This window comes from Cardiocondyla obscurior, linkage group LG28 (genome assembly GCF_019399895.1).
Source record: "Cardiocondyla obscurior isolate alpha-2009 linkage group LG28, Cobs3.1, whole genome shotgun sequence".
NCBI lineage: Eukaryota > Metazoa > Arthropoda > Insecta > Hymenoptera > Formicidae > Cardiocondyla > Cardiocondyla obscurior.
The window spans coordinates 605,378-622,610 of NC_091891.1; the positions used below are offsets into that span (position 1 = coordinate 605,378).

At 38.5% G+C, this 17,233-nt stretch overlaps 3 protein-coding genes across 4 annotated transcripts in view; 1 reads left to right on the forward strand and 2 right to left on the reverse strand.

The window, feature by feature from the left end:
• Window positions 1–86: 86 nt before the first annotated feature.
• Window positions 87–9,596, reverse strand: E(pc) (Enhancer of Polycomb). The gene is made up of 11 exons (XM_070673451.1): window positions 9,419–9,596; window positions 7,929–8,721; window positions 6,923–7,061; window positions 6,597–6,838; window positions 6,137–6,393; window positions 5,915–6,047; window positions 5,519–5,821; window positions 5,086–5,237; window positions 4,852–4,986; window positions 3,608–4,675; window positions 87–3,478 (listed from the first exon to the last, which is right to left on the reverse strand). Exons 2-11 carry the CDS (start codon window positions 8,079–8,081, stop codon window positions 3,361–3,363), a joined length of 2,700 nt encoding a protein of 899 aa, XP_070529552.1. The 5' UTR covers window positions 8,082–8,721; window positions 9,419–9,596; the 3' UTR covers window positions 87–3,360.
• On the forward strand, window positions 8,517–10,897 carry LOC139112443 (glyoxylate/hydroxypyruvate reductase A). Its single transcript, XM_070673459.1, has 5 exons — window positions 8,517–8,625; window positions 9,270–9,467; window positions 9,752–10,126; window positions 10,211–10,575; window positions 10,657–10,897. The coding sequence occupies exons 2-5, from the start codon at window positions 9,371–9,373 to the stop codon at window positions 10,786–10,788; spliced, it is 969 nt and encodes a 322-aa protein (XP_070529560.1). The 5' UTR covers window positions 8,517–8,625; window positions 9,270–9,370; the 3' UTR covers window positions 10,789–10,897.
• Window positions 10,857–17,233, reverse strand: part of Trsn (translin) — a 112,881-nt gene continuing 106,504 nt past the window's right edge. The window contains exons 1-5 of one of the 2 annotated variants that reach the window (XM_070673461.1): window positions 12,719–12,949; window positions 12,296–12,398; window positions 12,001–12,216; window positions 11,843–11,922; window positions 10,857–11,688 (exon numbers count right to left, since the gene is read on the reverse strand). In XM_070673461.1, the coding sequence (XP_070529562.1) occupies window positions 11,389–11,688; window positions 11,843–11,922; window positions 12,001–12,216; window positions 12,296–12,398; window positions 12,719–12,802 (783 nt within the window). In that variant the 5' untranslated portion in view covers window positions 12,803–12,949 and the 3' untranslated portion in view covers window positions 10,857–11,388. Of the gene's footprint in view, window positions 11,689–11,842; window positions 11,923–12,000; window positions 12,217–12,295; window positions 12,399–12,718; window positions 12,950–17,233 lie in introns of those variants that run through there. The other variant, XM_070673463.1, reaches the window with a different exon arrangement.

A 17,233-nucleotide genomic window follows, 5' to 3' on the forward strand; every position in this document is an offset into this window, starting at 1 on the left:
ATCGACACATAGGGTGAGCACCCTGCATATATATTTGATACTACACGGGCAAAAGTGTGAAGATCTTAACAAAATAATAAGTCCTATCCAGGATAAAATTTCTTTATTACTCCTCCTTTCTAAAATCGTCTTGAAATTCATAAATTTCCATACACATTTCGCTGTGCGTCTACCACAACAACGTTTTTTTTTTTTTTTTTTTTTTTTTTTGTTTAATTACAGTTATTCAGTTAATTACCTAAAAGTAAGAGATACAATAAGCGTAATTATTTTTATATGTACAATATATCTGGTTTTTTTTTTGTTTTATTTTATTACGATTTCGAGAAGTCTTCCTACGATTTGTAATCACTCGCACCATAATCTTACTCTCCCACCGTTCTCGCGTTACGGCTGGCGACGAATTGTTTTATGGCTCACTACCGCGAGAGATTTCTTTGAGACCAGGATTTACAGATAAATTAAAAATTATTTTACACCGGTAATTATATGTAATCAGTACCTGCGCTTACGATTTGTTACAATTAATTGCTGTTTAATCTCAAATTTATAATTTATTCTTGTACGTCGCTATATTTTTGTTTGCAGTGCCAAGAAATGTACAAGTATCGGTGTAAAAAAAAAAAAATTAATAATAAATAAAATAAAATAAAGAGAGAAAAAAAGTTGTTTGTGACTATAGAGGGTACAAAAGTTATCTGTTCTCTGCAAGGCATTCCAACCGAATAATTTCTGATCTCTTTCTTTTTCTCAACGTACCTCTGAAAATGTCGTTAATTTAAGAAAACTTCTCCCTATATCATTATGTGTTTATAAAAGAAAATTAGTTATAATCGATTCTATATTCTCTCAAATATTTTCTCATTTTTTTTTGTATATGTTTCTTACATTTTTACACTCTCTTGTAATTGATAAAGCAGAAGAACAAGTGATATTCTACAGAAAGATTAAGAGAGGAAGAGAGCCATATTACATGTCACCCATATTACGCGTGGGAAAAACCAGGGAGATACTACTTTCTTTTTTTTTTTCACAATAATAAATCAAATAGTAAAAACATACACATTTTATCTAAAAACAGGTTGCATCAATGAAGTGTATAAGTACGATGAGATATTTTGCTCGAGTCGATTATAGATATACCAAGATAATTTGTTCAATTGTATCAATAGACTATCTCTCGAACTTCGTGACGAATTAACAATGGAAAAGACGAAAAAAAAAAAAAAAAACGAATGTCATTCGTGTATAACTTGATGTTAATTTTTTGGAGGATATTGAAATACCTGTTCAAATGGAAATTTAATAGCATGCCCAAATTATTTGCATTGCAATGTTCTTAATACGACTGTAATTTGTGACATAACACGTAGCAAAATTCACATAGGACTTGAATTTTGACGTTCGTGTCCGCGAGCCATAAGAACTCTATTCTACAAATAAGAACACGTATCGAACAGCTTTCCAACATTTACGTTTATCTACGGTAGAATACCGAGTTTGTGAGAGGACAGATAAAAGTGTGATATGAGGTGCAATATCATTATAACTTTTTGTTTCGATCTTATCTCGTTAAATTCGCTTATACAGGAAAGATAAAAAAAAAAAAAAAATCACAAAGTAAATTCGCGCATAGAACACATGTTCAATTAATGAATTTGCCTTTAGAGACCGTGAATCAATCGCTTTTAAATCTACTTTGCCAAACATTGCTCATAATATTTCAGTATTTTTCTACGTCGATATAGTGATAAATTCAGTCACTGATGTGAAAGACATAAGTAATCTTAAACGTTGTCCCCAATGAGCATTGTAGATTCTAACACAGTTTAGAATGATTCTTTCGCGTAAACACAAATCTCACGATACAAGCTTTCCACAAACGCAACATCATACAACAGTTCTATTACAATTGCATATCGGTCGCATGTAATACGTGGCGATGAATATGCGGGTATCAAAATGTACATTTTGGCGATTACTGGAGAGAAAGAGAAAAAACAAAATTTTTTACGATTATAATGACTTAATGCTATCAAAGATTAATTGATAACAATAGCTTCGATATTTCACAGCCTGGAAGCCTTTAACGTAGTATTATATGTATATGTATGTATATATTTATATATATTTATATATTTATATATAAGGAGCATTACTATATATAAAGTCATATAATACTTGCGAACCGAATCTATGTACAGTATTGAGAAAAATCGTACACTTTCATAAGAAATTAATTAATCTACTTTCCTTTCCTGTAATGTTATTTATCTGGAAAGCGATGAGATGTAATTCGAGCATGCTCTATTGTACTTATAAGCAGATTACTATACAGTCCCCGCCGTTGCTAATGTAATGCTTTGCATCTATTTTTCACATATGATTATGAAAAAACTTACGAAAATTACTCCGAATAATTTCCTCTTTAACAATTATCTGATAACAGAAATAATTTTTAATGATTAAAAATATATTTAAACATAGTTTTTATATTCTCGAGTGTCCATCAAATAATAAATGTTACGAGATATGCAAAATTAAGAGAATTTTTTCTTTTCTTTTATGGACTTTTGATAACATAATAATCAATGCTGTGTCTGAGAAAGCTTGCTGCATTATTGTGCGCCTAACTTTTATGTAATTAAACAGTATTGAGCTAATAAATGAGAGATTTCGATGTCAAGATAGACGTAATTGGTTTGCATCTCGGATTTTTGCATTTACGATTTTCCTTGCATTGAACGAACGAGACTCTTGCAGACTATTGTCACTAAAAACAATAGAGAAGTATTGCACGCTATATTTTGATGAGTAACTTAATTATACTTTTACTTTTTTTTTACAGTTAAACTATTCGTGTGTCAGGATTCAATTTCTTCTAGACTATATATTCCTTATTCTTATAAAAGATGAAGAAGAAAACGAGCACTGTTATTAAAAGCGCTAGTGCTAATTTCGGACAGATAGTTTAGTTTCGGAGAATCTTGTATCTACAGAAACAATGGCAATATTTTTCATATGGCTATCGATCATAACAGTAAATGGTTATTGGTCGTTCAATGAGCAAGGAAAAAAAAATTTTAATTCCGGGTGACGATTACCCGACAGAGAAGAAAAAGAAATTTAACATTTGCATTAGAATCCACGCTATCGCTGGCAAATAGCGTCGCCATAACAAAACAACTGATCGGAGGAGCAATTGTACCTAGCCGTATCGCTCTTTTACGTCAACGTAGCGCAGTATATCATCAGTACGCGTCCAATCTTCCGCTCACAGCAAACATCATAGGCAAGGTAAGAGAATTAGCGAAGCCCCCATTGACGTATTGGCGGCAACAGGGGTGCCGATAGCAGGCATCATGTCACTTCCATCGCCAATGAATTTGTTTTGTTCGCCCGTACAAGCTGTTGTTGCTGCGGTTTGCTATCGCATGGCGAACCGTCCACTCCATCCACTTCCATATCTAAACTTTCACTAAAATTAAACAATAAATCAAGATGTTAAAGTTGCAAAATTTCGTGTACAATATTCCTAGCTGTTTTTGGTATTATTCACAAAAAAAATTTAAGTATAAATTACAAAATTATAAAAAACATTAATTACCTATTACTATTAAGCGTAATTTCCCCGGACGTTGGGACCTGTGAAGCCTGATTTTGCGTCTGTTGTTGCTGCTGCCTCGCGAGACTCGCTAATTTACTTTGCGTTATCAGGCCGGGTAACAGATTGGACGGTGGATGTTTTTGTGGTAGAACTAATGTAGATTGTTGGTTGTTTATGACATGGGTGCTATTTGTCAGATTATTAGAGTTGTTAATGTATGGTAGCGGGCCGTTCTGATGGCTATTGCCAAAGTTTGTGACGTTACTGCCGTTGCCACTACTACTACAACTACCACCACCGTTACCACCGCTGCCGCTGCATGTGGTACTTGCACTAAACACTCTAACGTTTGCACTACCACCACCACTACCACTACCGCCGCCGCAGCTACCACCATTCCTATTATTTGTCGGACTAGTCAAAGATTTCGAGAGAATGGAGGCAGTTGCACTATTGTTCGGCAATTGTTTGTGTTGCTGCTTGGGCTGATGATTCGACTGCGTATCGATTGCAGCACTGACACCGACAGCGCACTGCGTGGACACTGTACTCGATGCTACTGTGGCTTGATTGGTCGTACACGTGACGACGGAGGACGAAGGAATCGACGAAGAACTCGTAGAAGTATGTACAACACTAGAACCACCACTGTAATAGGTAAGTCGGGTTTGCTGTGTCGTGGTGGGCGACGCGAACAAATTATTCATGAGTGGCATCACAACGAAATGTGAACTTCCAAGCTCGCCGTCTGTCCGTGATTCGTTCGCGCCGATGTCTGAGAGACCACTCACACTACTCGTACTACTAAGGTTCGCTACTGCAAGCTCAAAGTCTGATACGGTATCCATTCCAAAGTAATCCGCGATATTAAACTCCGATGTAAACGGTGATTCGTCACCCGCGCGTTCTGGCTCCACCTCGATGCATATGGACGTCGCCTCGGGTGGAAACGGGTATGGAAGCTTGGACCGAGACACCGTTAACTCCACGTCTGAGTCCGCGTCATCGCTACTTTCCTCGCTTGGACTATGTACCGACACAGGTGGAGTCTTTGGTCGAAAATGTAACCTGCAAGACAGAAAAATATTAACACAAGAAAAATGTGACATAACTATATAACTATTCTATCAATTTATACTTTATAAATTAAATAAACAAATAAAAAAGATTTTGTAACTTGTTAATATGTATAACTAATAAAAATAATATAATTTAACACAAAAAAAGTAATATTAAATGGGTACCACTCCGTCTTGACGGTAGTTGTTGCTGTGGCAGTCGTATTTGAATCCGTTGTCTCACGCTCGGAGTCATGTATTGTGAAGTCTAAACTAGACCACATATCATCCATGTCGGCCGTACAGCGATCTAATATTACTCTACAAATTGTTAACAAATATTATTAGTTATATAAACCGTCAAATAAATATTATTTTATTTTATAGTATTTGTCATATAAGTAGATGTGTTAATCGTACCTGCCACCACGACCAATTCTCCGCCGTGCGAAACCAATACACTTTGGCACTGGTTTGGTGATACTAGTCAATGCAAACCTGTATTTTGTATCGGCAATACCGCCTTCGTTTTTACCACACCAAGGCCAGTTTCCATAACCACCTGATACAGGCTGCAAAAAGATAAAAATTATTAAATTGTTAAATATAATCCTAAAAAATAACAGATTTAATTAAAATACATATTAATTAAATAAGCATTTATTTACTATTTATTAACAAAATAAAATTAAAACTTGCACTTTATAATATTTAATTTCTGTCATACTTTTAATTTAACATTTTTATAATTTATCGTGTTTTGCTAATACTCAGTTCAAAAAATTAATATTGTGCCAATAGTCAGATAACATTAATATTAAAAAAAAAAAAAAAATATTAAAAAGCAGCTTACCGGTAAATAAGAGCTATTTCTATTTCGACGAAAGGCGAATTGACCCTCGTCTGCAGTGTCTTCGTCATCGCGATCAGAAGGTAACGAGGGCTGAGAATGCGAATGAGATGGAAGTGGGCTATCTTCATCTGAACTCATAAGCGGGTCCAGCCCGCTTCCAAGAACTCCTGAGCGATTTCCTCGACCGACGCCACTACCCGTTCCGCTACGAATGCCAGAGTCGTCTAAACTTCCTCCTCTGCTATCCGTTTTATGTTTCCGCTTCTTGTACTGTCTCTTTTCTTTCCTGGGCACTACTTCATCCTAAATTACATAGTAAATGTGAAGACGATACTCTTCTGCCGAAACATTTAAAGGCAAAGATGAATCAACATTTTCTTTAATGTCGACACATACTTTACAAACTTTGTTTGTCCAATTTTGATGAACGCCAAACTGATTGGTAAAAAGTGGAGCAAACGCTGGTCTTGGTGCCTTTAACGCTGACACTTCCGCCAATATTTGTCCACTGAAATCTTGCGCTTGATACCTAAGACAAATAGAACGTAATTTTCCAAATTAATAAATACATTTATATAATAAATAGTATAATAGTATCACAAGCGATTTAATACAAACCGTTTTTCGTAAATCTCGATTGTGAGATGCAGATGTTCCCGTTTCGTTTTTTCTCGGCGTTTTACCATTTCCAAAAGCGTAACCGCTCTACTAAGATCTCTACGAAGCTTCAACATTTTTTCATAACTGGTTTCGTCATTCTTGCGATTCTTACGTGTTTGCATCTTTTCTGTACGCCGTCTGAATGCAAGATATGGATTGTTTGCAGCTGAACCAAATCGATTCTCCGTTTTAACCGATAATAGTAAGGGATGTTGCTGCAAAAAAATCCACAAGATTATTAATATCTAACAAAAGAAATAGATTTACAAATAATAGAAACTGTATTACTTTTGCCAAAGAAAAAAGGTAAAAGAAAATTTATATAAGTTTTTTTAAATTGTTCACAATTAATCTAGATTTGTGCATGAAGTAGAGCAACCTTACCTTAAAAAACACATTGTAAAAATACGACACTTACAGTTTTGAGACGCTTGTTGAGCCAATAGTCAAACACTGCGATAATCAGATCATCATCCTCTTTTAAAAGTGCCTTGGCTTCATTGAGGGTAACTACAGTTTGTCCTGAACTCTTCTCCAAACGATCCATCATTTCTTCAAATTGGAGAGGAGTTAATTCCATCTTACGACTTTGCAATGCAACCCATTTTTCATCCTCTGAATCCATATCATAGTCCGGTATGTCTTGTTCCATTGCAAAAGCTGCAAAAAGAAGGCGAGTGTATAAATTAATTCCAAAAAATAATGTAAATTATAAAAATCAAAAACATTTTAATGTCTACTTACGCTGCATATGTATTAATTGGCGCGGTAGCTTATAATCAGCAGGATATATCTTGTTATAAGCTTCTGCATCTGCCAAATCTGTTACTTCAGGAGTAGGAATGATTAGACCCGTACATATCGCTCTTTGAAGATGATGTTCCTAAAACAAAGAATTATTCGATTAAAATCGTATTACAATCGTTATTATCAAACATATAACATAAAATTCAACTTATTATAAAAAATAAAAAAAAAACATGTTTAATACATTTAATACTAAATTTAAATAATTTAAATATATTTTTATAAGAAATTTTCTTTAATTTAGTTTAACATATTTTATCTAAATGCCATAACTATATTTCAACATTGTCAAATTATGAACATATTAAAATAGACTTGTTTGATTATATTAATAAGTATTACATTGCACTATGTAAATAATACAAGAAAGCAAATTTAATCGTTGATTGACAAATTAAATCATATTAAAATATAATAAAGGATTCAAAGTTTTGATTGTTTCAATGGTATAGAAAGTACATGGAATATACTTTTAACTTGTAAACGTCTTCTAGTGTTAGGGATACAATAAAGTGATAAAATATGAAATAGTATGTCTATTATTTTATACAAAAAAGACGTGTTGTTTCCAAATTGAAAATTCCTGCGTCTGGAAGACATTGTAAAGTTGTAATCTAAGCGTCGGAAAGTAAAACGCTTGACATTTTGGTCGCATGAGACCAGGATGACATAGAGCAGTGGCATAGGCTCGCGATTAACAATGAACGAGACGTTGACATCTATCGTGAGGAGTAAAATCGGGAGCGAGAAGTCGCGAGAAGAAGGATTGGGAATTGCAGGGAAAATGGTAATTACGTTAAAACGTGGAAAATTTATGAATTTTCCAGGGTAAACGACAATGGGCGGGCCGCCATCTGCCGGTTGTTTATGAAATTTTACGCCGTGGGTAAGATGGCGGACGGAGAAAACATGCTGGAACGAGATGCTGGACGTTCCGACTTACGCATTCCTCCTCCTTTTCCATGCCGCTGGGCATTTGGGGCACCGCGCGGTTAATGGCCGAATAATCTGGCAAATCCGGCAATTCCTCGGCCATGTAGATCGGCATGGGCTTGGAGGCGTCCAGGGCACGCGCCCTGAACGACAGCTTGCTCATCCTGAGGGCGGCTGGCACGCGCGTGTTGACAAGCAAGGATGGCTGGCCGCACCGTAAGAGGCCAGTCGGGTCGGCTGGGGGGGCCTCGGGGCTCGCGGAACGCCGTGGACCTGGCCTATTGAGGCCTGGCTGGAGGCCCTGGGGCCGAATTACCCGGCACAGAGAGCGCTCAGGGCCTCATCGTTCCCCGGCCATCGCGCTGGAACACGGTCACTCAGTCACCAAACGAGATATATCACTTTGAAAACATGTTTGCGTGACACGGTCCCTGCTCAAAGCCATCATGGCCGACGCACAGCCATTTAACACGTTCGGCCGCCGCCGTGCAGTTCTGCGGGCCGACGTGTGTAGCGCGGGAATCGCTCCGCGTCGTCGTCGTCGCCGTCGTCGCCGCCGCCACCGCCGTTCTCGCAGCACGAGCCTGCTTATTGGCCGCCCAGCTCCCGCCCGCTAGGCTGAGTACACACCACGTCAATTCGTTCGACGTACAGTGCACCAGTGCACCGCCACCGATGGATCACAATTATTTCTTCACTCCCTAACGGTACTTATTTGCGCTGTTTATTTCAACCGTGCTTCTGCTCTGCTTTACGTACTTTCGCACGTAGCTTCTTGCACTTGCAGCAACCAACAGTTTATTCTGAAATAAAAATATACCAATATTAATTGTAATACAAAGGATAACTTTGTCCAAAGAAATAACCGTGAGAGTATTGCAATTACGTTTTCGTTATATATATAATTTTTTTTTCCTTTCTTTTTTTAACATTAGAATAACTGTGGACGACGGAACGGGAGTTTGTCGTTACATGCAATTAAAGAAACGAGGAATAAAGGTACAATCGAAATAATTGCCGCGCATGCGGCATTGGCATGGTGGGTGCTTCAAGTTCGTGACGAATCGCGACGCCGGCCGCGCGAAATCCGAAGCCGAAGAGTACCTCGCGTCGAAACACACCCACCCTTTTTCCATTTTACATTCCAAATAAGATAAGACAGGTCTGTATTTTCAACTCTCGAGAAAGAAACGCGAGAAACTTGCGAAAGCACGAGCAAAAGTCGAGTTATCGGTACCGATACAAACGCATGCCGCGGCTTGAAATTGCACGCCTTCATTATTGAACGGACGCCAAATATGTGACGCGGCGACACGTTGTCGTGCGTTATCGCCGTGTATCTTGATTACAGTGCTCGAGATAAGAGGAAAAAGACGGATGTTGCGCATTTGACCAACGTAGCCGGAAACGTCGTGGAAATCGCGAATTTGCTGCGACACTAGGGCGTGCAACATGACGCAGATCGTCGCGGTTCTGTCTGTGATTCCTAGGTTATCTTACCACCTGCGCTCGCGGCTGCCAGGTCTGCACATTTCGGACGTGTCACCAGGTAATGAGTGCCCCACGCGGTCGCACATCGGATATCGGCGGGCGATTCTCGTCCTGGGCGAATCGTCCCGCCGTTTAATACTCTGATAACCCCCTCGCAACGAGCACGTGTCGAATTCCCACTGCCACTGGTCACAGGTTACCGCCATTCCCGCAGGAGAGCGCGCGCACCGACGCGGCTAAGCTCTACAACAATTAAAAAATGCCTTTTAGAACTTTGTTATATCGAAAATGCTCACGGTTTAGACATTTTTTAATTTAACACATATTTTTTTTTTAATACAGGACAAACAGACACTTTATCCAAGCTTAACACGGCGGAAATATTAGTGGCCGACTGCGATTTATTGATACCTTATGTAAATAAATTAACGTCGGTCAAGTGGATACAAGCGACATGGGCTGGTTTAGATAAATTCGTTCCACATGTACAAAATATGCAGAGAAGTTATATATTGACTCGTTTCTCCGACGAATCGTTCGGCTTGGCTATGTCCGAATATGTGATCGCACAGATTGTTAATTACGAGCGCGACCAGAGGCAACAATATGAAAATCAGAAACTTACTACGTGGAATCAGGAGGGTAAATTGAGAAATTATAGGCTTATACGTGATTTAACCATCGGTATTTTAGGAGTGGGAACAATAGGCAAATCAGGTAAGCGATTAAAAAAATTTACATTTGACATCGAACAAGCGATATTCTAATTTTCTTTTTTTTTAACTTTCGATATTTTTATAGTTGCGGAAAAGCTAAAGCAATTTGGCGCAACGATCTGGGGAATGACACAGTCTATTCCGGAAAAAAAATTACCGTATCTCGATGAACACAGAACGGTAAATGACCTACCAGATATTCTGAAAAATTGTGACTATGTCGTTAACATATTGCCCTCAACTCAAGATACAGTAGGATTTTTAAATGGCGACGTTTTGGAACATTGTAAAGCCAAAAACGCAATTTTTATTAACGTAGGACGTGGTTCTGTTATTAAAGAAGCAGATTTGATAAATGCTCTCGAACAGAAATGGATTTCAGCTGCTATTCTGGATGTGTTTGAAAAAGAGCCTTTGCCAAAAGAGAGCAAGCTATGGCATCATCCGCAAGTAATTATCTGCTTTTTTTTAATTATTATATATGGAATGTTTTGCGAAAGATTTATAAAAAATACTAATGTGTTTGTTTAGGTAACTATCTCACCACATAATTCAGCTGTGACAATGTCAGAAGATGTTGCAAAGTTGTTTACTGCAAATTATGCTAGGTACGTAAGTGGAGAGAACATGATAAATGTATTTAATTTTAATAAAGGCTATTAATAGCTTATATGATATTATATTGAGGTAACAAAAGGGATGTATGCAATATATATTATTAATCAATATATACGAACAAATTAAAATAAAGAGTATATTTTCGATATCTTGAGCCATGTAATTGTTTTGAACAGAATTTAGGATTCCACTAAAATTTAGGTCGCACACTTAAATTTTACGGTTATATAATGTTCGAGATGTTGCAAAATAACGTAATGTCTATTATTTTTTATACAGTTCTTTAAATTATGCAGCTTAAACTAAAAATGTGTCAAACTAATCAAACACACAAGTATTTATGTAACATAAAATAACGTTCAGAAAATAAATTACTTAATTTATATATGACTAAATATGACAAATAAACTATATATATTTGTTTGGTCTTTAACATTTTAAGTAACAGATAAAAAAAAAAAAATTTTAATATCTAAAATAATTCGATTATATTAGCAGCTTATAAATTATTAACCTAAAGTATAAAATTCTAAATAAAGAATATAGAAATGGTTTTCTTATATATATATGAACACCGGATATCTCTCTTAGCATGACGTTATATATATAGAGGTATATTAATATAAAATATGCAGATATAGAAATCTACTCGGTAGGCGCTTCTTCGATAGGCAGCTCTTCGGTAGACGCTTTTTCGATAGGCAGCTCTTCGGTAGGTGGCTCCTCGATAGGTCGGGCACTTGATATCAAACCTCGGATGCATAAGTCATACACTACTTCTTCGATCTTTTTCACATCATACTTGAGAGCGTCAAATCGTTTCCTCAATATATCGTTCTTTAAATTCAATAGTCGAAAGCCTGCATTTAGATTATTAACAAACGTCGCAATTTGCATTGGCCAATGGTAATGACCGTTCGTGACACTATTTACAGCAAAACGACTCTAAAAATAATAAATTATTTGTTTAAATTTTAATTAATTTTAAATTATTTTATTTTAATTTAATTTAATTTGTTTAAATTTGTTTAAATTTAAATTAATTATTAAACTATTACGTAAAGAAATGAGAAAAAAAATTATTTATCAAAATACATACTAATTCAGCAGATAACTGAAGCAAACCCAGTAAGAAATCCTCCAGATCTAGATGAAAACCATCTTCTTTGTTATTTTTTACTGCAAAAGTACAATAGAAATTATTCTTAAATTGTTATGCATACATATAATCATAATTAGTTATTAAGTATTATATACCTCCTAGTATTTCTGCCACAGTTTTTTTGTCAACCAGGAGGTTAACCTCGAAATATATTACTAGAGCAACCAGAAAGCACAGCCTCTGAGTAATAAAACGCCATTGATCGTGATAACGATAATACTGATAGCTCGGTACTATTTTAGCCAGACTTGCATATTGTATCCTCACTTCTCCAAATATCTCTCTTGCCTTGAAACAATATTTTGACACAACTGTAATTCATTAATCACAAATTATTACATAATATAAATTCAATGAGCAAGTAATAAGATAGTAGATGCAAAAACATACTAATATTATCTTCCATCGTTTGATCCACTGTGTGAATATTTTGCATTATCATTAGTATATCCCTAGAACTCTTCTCAATGTTCTTCACAATGACACGAATTTGCTGCAGCAAACAGAAAAATATTACAAAACTTTAAAAACATGATATTGTTGCACAATTCTAGATCGATTCGTCTTTGAATAAATCAAAGCCAAAAGTAGAAATATCGCGTTAGTTCGCCAATAAAGATTAAATTACAAAAAAAACCTGTTTGTTCAAAAAAAAAAAAAAAATCATAAATCGGTGACGATAAAATGACGATAAATCCGTCATATCGAGAACATATTGCAAAATAAATTTACGTTTGAATGTTTAATAGAAATCGTGACGCCGACAACATAACCTAATAGAATCTCATTCTCGAGGAACACATCGATACGCACCTCGCGCACTTCCTGCTCGTTGTTCAGACTGTCTTGGAACGAATTAAACATCTCCGTTATTGTAGAAGACATGGTGTCATCCATTATTTTCAAGAACGAGTCGGAATATTAAAACGTGTTGTAAATCGCGCACATCGATCTCGTTAAATGATACCGACCCGACATCTGTGTGCTGCCCGCGTAATACCGTACGTACATCTTGTCCTATAGCGTTTTGTATAATATAATTCTCAATCGTTATTGAGAAAAATATTCAAACGTATAATCGTAAGAGTGAGCTGCGAGTAAGTGAGCGCGACGAACGAATGGTTAAGAACGACGCCGTTGCCTGTGAATTGAAACACGATGTTGAGCGATCGCATTCTTTTTTACAACAGGTAATTGCATTGCATTGCATTTTATATAGCTCGTGTATGTCAAAAGAAAATCACAACGTCTCATCGCATTTTTCTCATTTATTTATTCGTGGTATTGCAATTTTGTAATCTGTTTAAATTTATGCATGTATCCGAAAAAATATTGCATTTATTGGCACGTTAGTGATTTTCTCGATCTAGCAAAACGTTTAAACGAAATCTCGGACGCCCGGGATACCGAAGGATCAAACCGCGTCATGGGCGGCAGCGCGATGCGGCAAATTCGAGTCGAGACACGAAGGCGAGAGCCGCGCGTCCACTCGCAACTCTCGCAAGGCCTCGTACTCGAGAGTGTATAAATAGAAACCAGTAGGTCCTGCTGTGCGCGCGAACTCAAGAGAGGCGGCGGCTTGGAATTCTGCATACGAGCCGCCCGCCGCTCGCAGCCTCACGCAAAGATCGCAGGAGAAACGCATCCCTCCGACCAGGGGGAGAGAATTCGCGGGCGTGTCATTGATCCCGATACACGGCCGGCGGTTGAGCAACATCCACGGCGAGGGGAGGGAGAGGGACTCGTTTTATGGAAAAATCCGAGCGCGCGCGCGCCCACGTTCACGGGCACCGATCACCCGCTCGTTTGAGTTAACTCGACGCGAAAAGGAGAATTTCTTTTAGAAGAATCCGCGAGACAGTCTGTAAGAAAAAAAAAAATAAAGAAAGAAAGAAATTGCGACGGTTCCATTCGTATTTTGCTAAATTGAACACGGAAACCGGACGTGAATGCCGACGAGGATTCCCCGAGAGACAGGGTTTTCGGAGAATCTTTTCCACGCTTCAAACGAAATCCGAATGACTGCGTCCAGCAGAAAAAACTGCTTTGCAACTGTTGTAAAAATGATCAATGTGATTGACGTGTGCTCCTAAAGTCAACGAAAATTAAGAATATACGCCAATCTTATTTACGATTTTTATAACAGTTGATAAGCAGCTTTTTCTGCCGGACGCAGCTGACGAGAGCGACGTCGATCTTGATCACTTCGATCCCTCCTTCACCCTTCGATTTCGATCTCTCTTCCTATTCCGGCAGAAGAACATTCTTTTCGAAGTTTTTTGCGTTCAATGAGGATGATGGGCTGGCGGGATCCAGTTCTGTCAAATTACTGCGTTCTCGTTACGTCGTCTCACTACCGTCAGAGAAGAAGACCGATGAAGAAACGATGAAGAGAGGCACTCGGCCTTGCGGCGGCCTTCGCTGGCTGCGCCGTGGACCTTCTCATCCTATACCTCGTTCTCGATAACTTTAGAGACACGTGAATCTCGCGACATTTGTTCCTCCGAGCATCCTCACGCTTCGTCAATTAATAGAAGAAAAAAAAAATAGGAAAAAAAAAAAATTATATTAGACAGTATTTTGGTCGGCGCTGAACCATTTACGCGGCGCGATGTAACGACGCCGAGATAACAGTCGTGAAAGCTTTTGCGGTATCTTTTTTCGTTATGTAAAGCGGTCAACAGCCCGCATATATGGTATGTATTATATGTATACGTATGTACGTAAATGTAAGAAGCCCTCTTGTACGCGGGAGGTGCGAGAGAGGAAAGAGAAAGAGGAGACGCGGCGGCAGAGGCGCCCCGTTAAAGCTTCGCATTCCTCTTCTCTTCGAGGGGGCGTCAATCTCAATAAAATCCCACCGACGGCGGATCGCCGTGAATTCGTGGCACCTCGTGGAACTCCTGCGTCGTGCTCTTCGTGCGCGCGCTATTTTTAGCGGTTGCCGATCTTATCTCGACACGAGAAAATAACGCGGGCGCACGTACGGGCTGTTGTAAAGAGACCAAGAGTTCCCCTTCCTCCGTTGCGGTCCCGAGCCGGTCGCGGTTAACAACATGGGGGATGGACACTTGGCCGATTCGCATGGGTAATACCTTGCGTGCGGTACGGAGTCGATTGCGATTCCCTGGAAAGGAGAAAACCCTTGGCTCGCTGTGGCCGTCGTACAATCGAAGAGCGACATTTCTAGGACGAGTCGAGGGGAAACAACGAGATCGTTTTATCACGATCTGAAAATCAAACATTGATCTTTGATCGAAGAAGTTGGATATAAGAATCGGTTTGCTCCATTTTTTTTTCTTTTCTTTTTTTTTTTTTTTTACCGAGTCGTCTGCTATTTATTACATCCAAAGCCTCCAATTTCCGATCTGTCTGGAGTTTAATAGCGAAACTTGTCTGTATATTAGTATTTAGAACAACAAAAAAAATAATATACGAGTTATGCACGTATTGAAATGATAATTTAAATAACCGGAACTGTCTAAAGGTAAACTAGACACTTTGCAATCACTTTCGCCGTTACTTTCAAATTGTAGAAAAAAATACGCACGCAGACGAAATACGCGAAGTTGCGGTAGCGCGACGCAATTGCCGCAGAAGCGGCTTATTATTTAATGTTTGCGCTTTTAAACAGGTTTACGCGTTTTTTGTATAAGCTCGACGCGTGTAAATGGCGAAGTAACAAATCATATTTACACACATAAATATAGAAACGGATGTCTGAAAGAGAAAGAAAGAGCTTAATCTCAAACAAAAAAAAAAGAAAAAAAAAAGAAAAAAACAGAAAACGCGTGACGCGCTTTTTGAAAATTCTATGAGCAATGTACGCGGAAATTGTAATATATATTTAACGAGAGAAAAATAAAAAAAATAAAAAAAAAACTTGTTGCACAATATTCATTCAGAGTTTATTCGTCTCGCGATGTGATCCGGTGATTTTTTAACGAGGCATCCACGTGTCTCATTCAACGCTTAATGAGAACATGTAAACCGCATGCAAAATGCATCGACATAAATGTCAAGGTTGCTTCGGCGGTATAACGCGGGAAATACCGATTACCTACCAATATGGCAGATTTATATTTGCTGTAGGAACAAATTACTTCTCACGTGCCAATCGAATCAAAGATTGCGAAATACGATAAACGCGAACGTTAAAGCACAACCGGATCGTTACACCACGTTGCGTATATCAATTTTTGACATAACGAATCCTCGGTATTTTAAGCCGATCCATTTCCTTCCACTACGGGCTTCTCGTTAGTTCTCCTCGTAGCACTTTATCTCAAAGGGTTTTCCTATCATTTTCTTCCCCGTTTGTTTTCTCAGATCTAATCGCGCGGCTGGATTATCTTGAAATTAATCACGCGCCGTCTTCGCTTTGTTTTTAGCTTTGACATTAAGCGAGACGTACTCGCGCGGTGAAAAAGACTTCCTGGTCGAGGCGGTACGCGCGTTGATATTGTGAGAAATTGAAGACGAACGAGCCTGGCGACGCGCGTGTCCATTAATTTTCCTGGCGGAAAACGGCATGCCGCGTAAACACCGATAGATCTTGGTCCACGGCCGACCGCGCAGACAGCCGGAGGCAACCGGTTGTAGACACGCAGTGTACGCCGTTTGCTCGACCGTGCGTTTCGAATCGTTGACGATTACTCAAAGTGTTAGGTTTAACTAACGGGAAATTTATTATATCACGTTTGAAGGTATTCGCCGTGTAAATTCGTCCGTTCTCTTTCGCGCGAGCTCATATCGCTTCATAATTCAATGGACGATTCGCCTCGGCAAAAAATGACGAAAGATTAGAGCCCTAGGTAACGCGAATACCGCGAGCGAAGGATCGCTTCTCTTCCCTCCGAAGAACGTGTCTTTCTGCAATTAAAATCATAGACAGCCGGAAATTGAGGTATGCTCATCCTAAAGCCGAAGGCGCATCGGAAACCGCATTTATTACTCACGTGAACGCTACCGGGGACGTTCGCGAAACTATGATCACGTTAAATTATGTTCTTGAACTCAATTTTTCATCATTGACAAAGACATTTACGTTTAAATTAGAAGACGTTATTTTATTTCACTTCTTTTGCCCCTCAAGTCACAGAAACTTATTTCTCGGACTCGATACACGCTCGCTTAATTTCTTTCGCCGATGCAAAATCGACACTAGAGTACGGGAGACCAGGGGAAGAGACAAACCGTGGGATACTAAATGTAACTTTGCGTTGACAGAGAGCCGCATCAAAGAGAAGCACCTTCGGCGCTGAAACTTTTTACGTCACGGCTGGAGAATTTAAATTCTTATTCGCCGATCGTTCGCCATCGCGGAAC

Coding starts and splice junctions, on each gene's coding strand:
- LOC139112443 (XM_070673459.1), top strand. CDS start 9,371: ATGACGCAGATCGTCGCGGTTCTGTCTGTGATTCCTAGGTTATCTTAC. Junction 9,468..9,751: donor CATTTCGGACGTGTCACCAG/GTAATGAGTGCC, acceptor TTTTTAATACAG/GACAAACAGACACTTTATCC. Junction 10,127..10,210: donor GGGAACAATAGGCAAATCAG/GTAAGCGATTAA, acceptor ATATTTTTATAG/TTGCGGAAAAGCTAAAGCAA.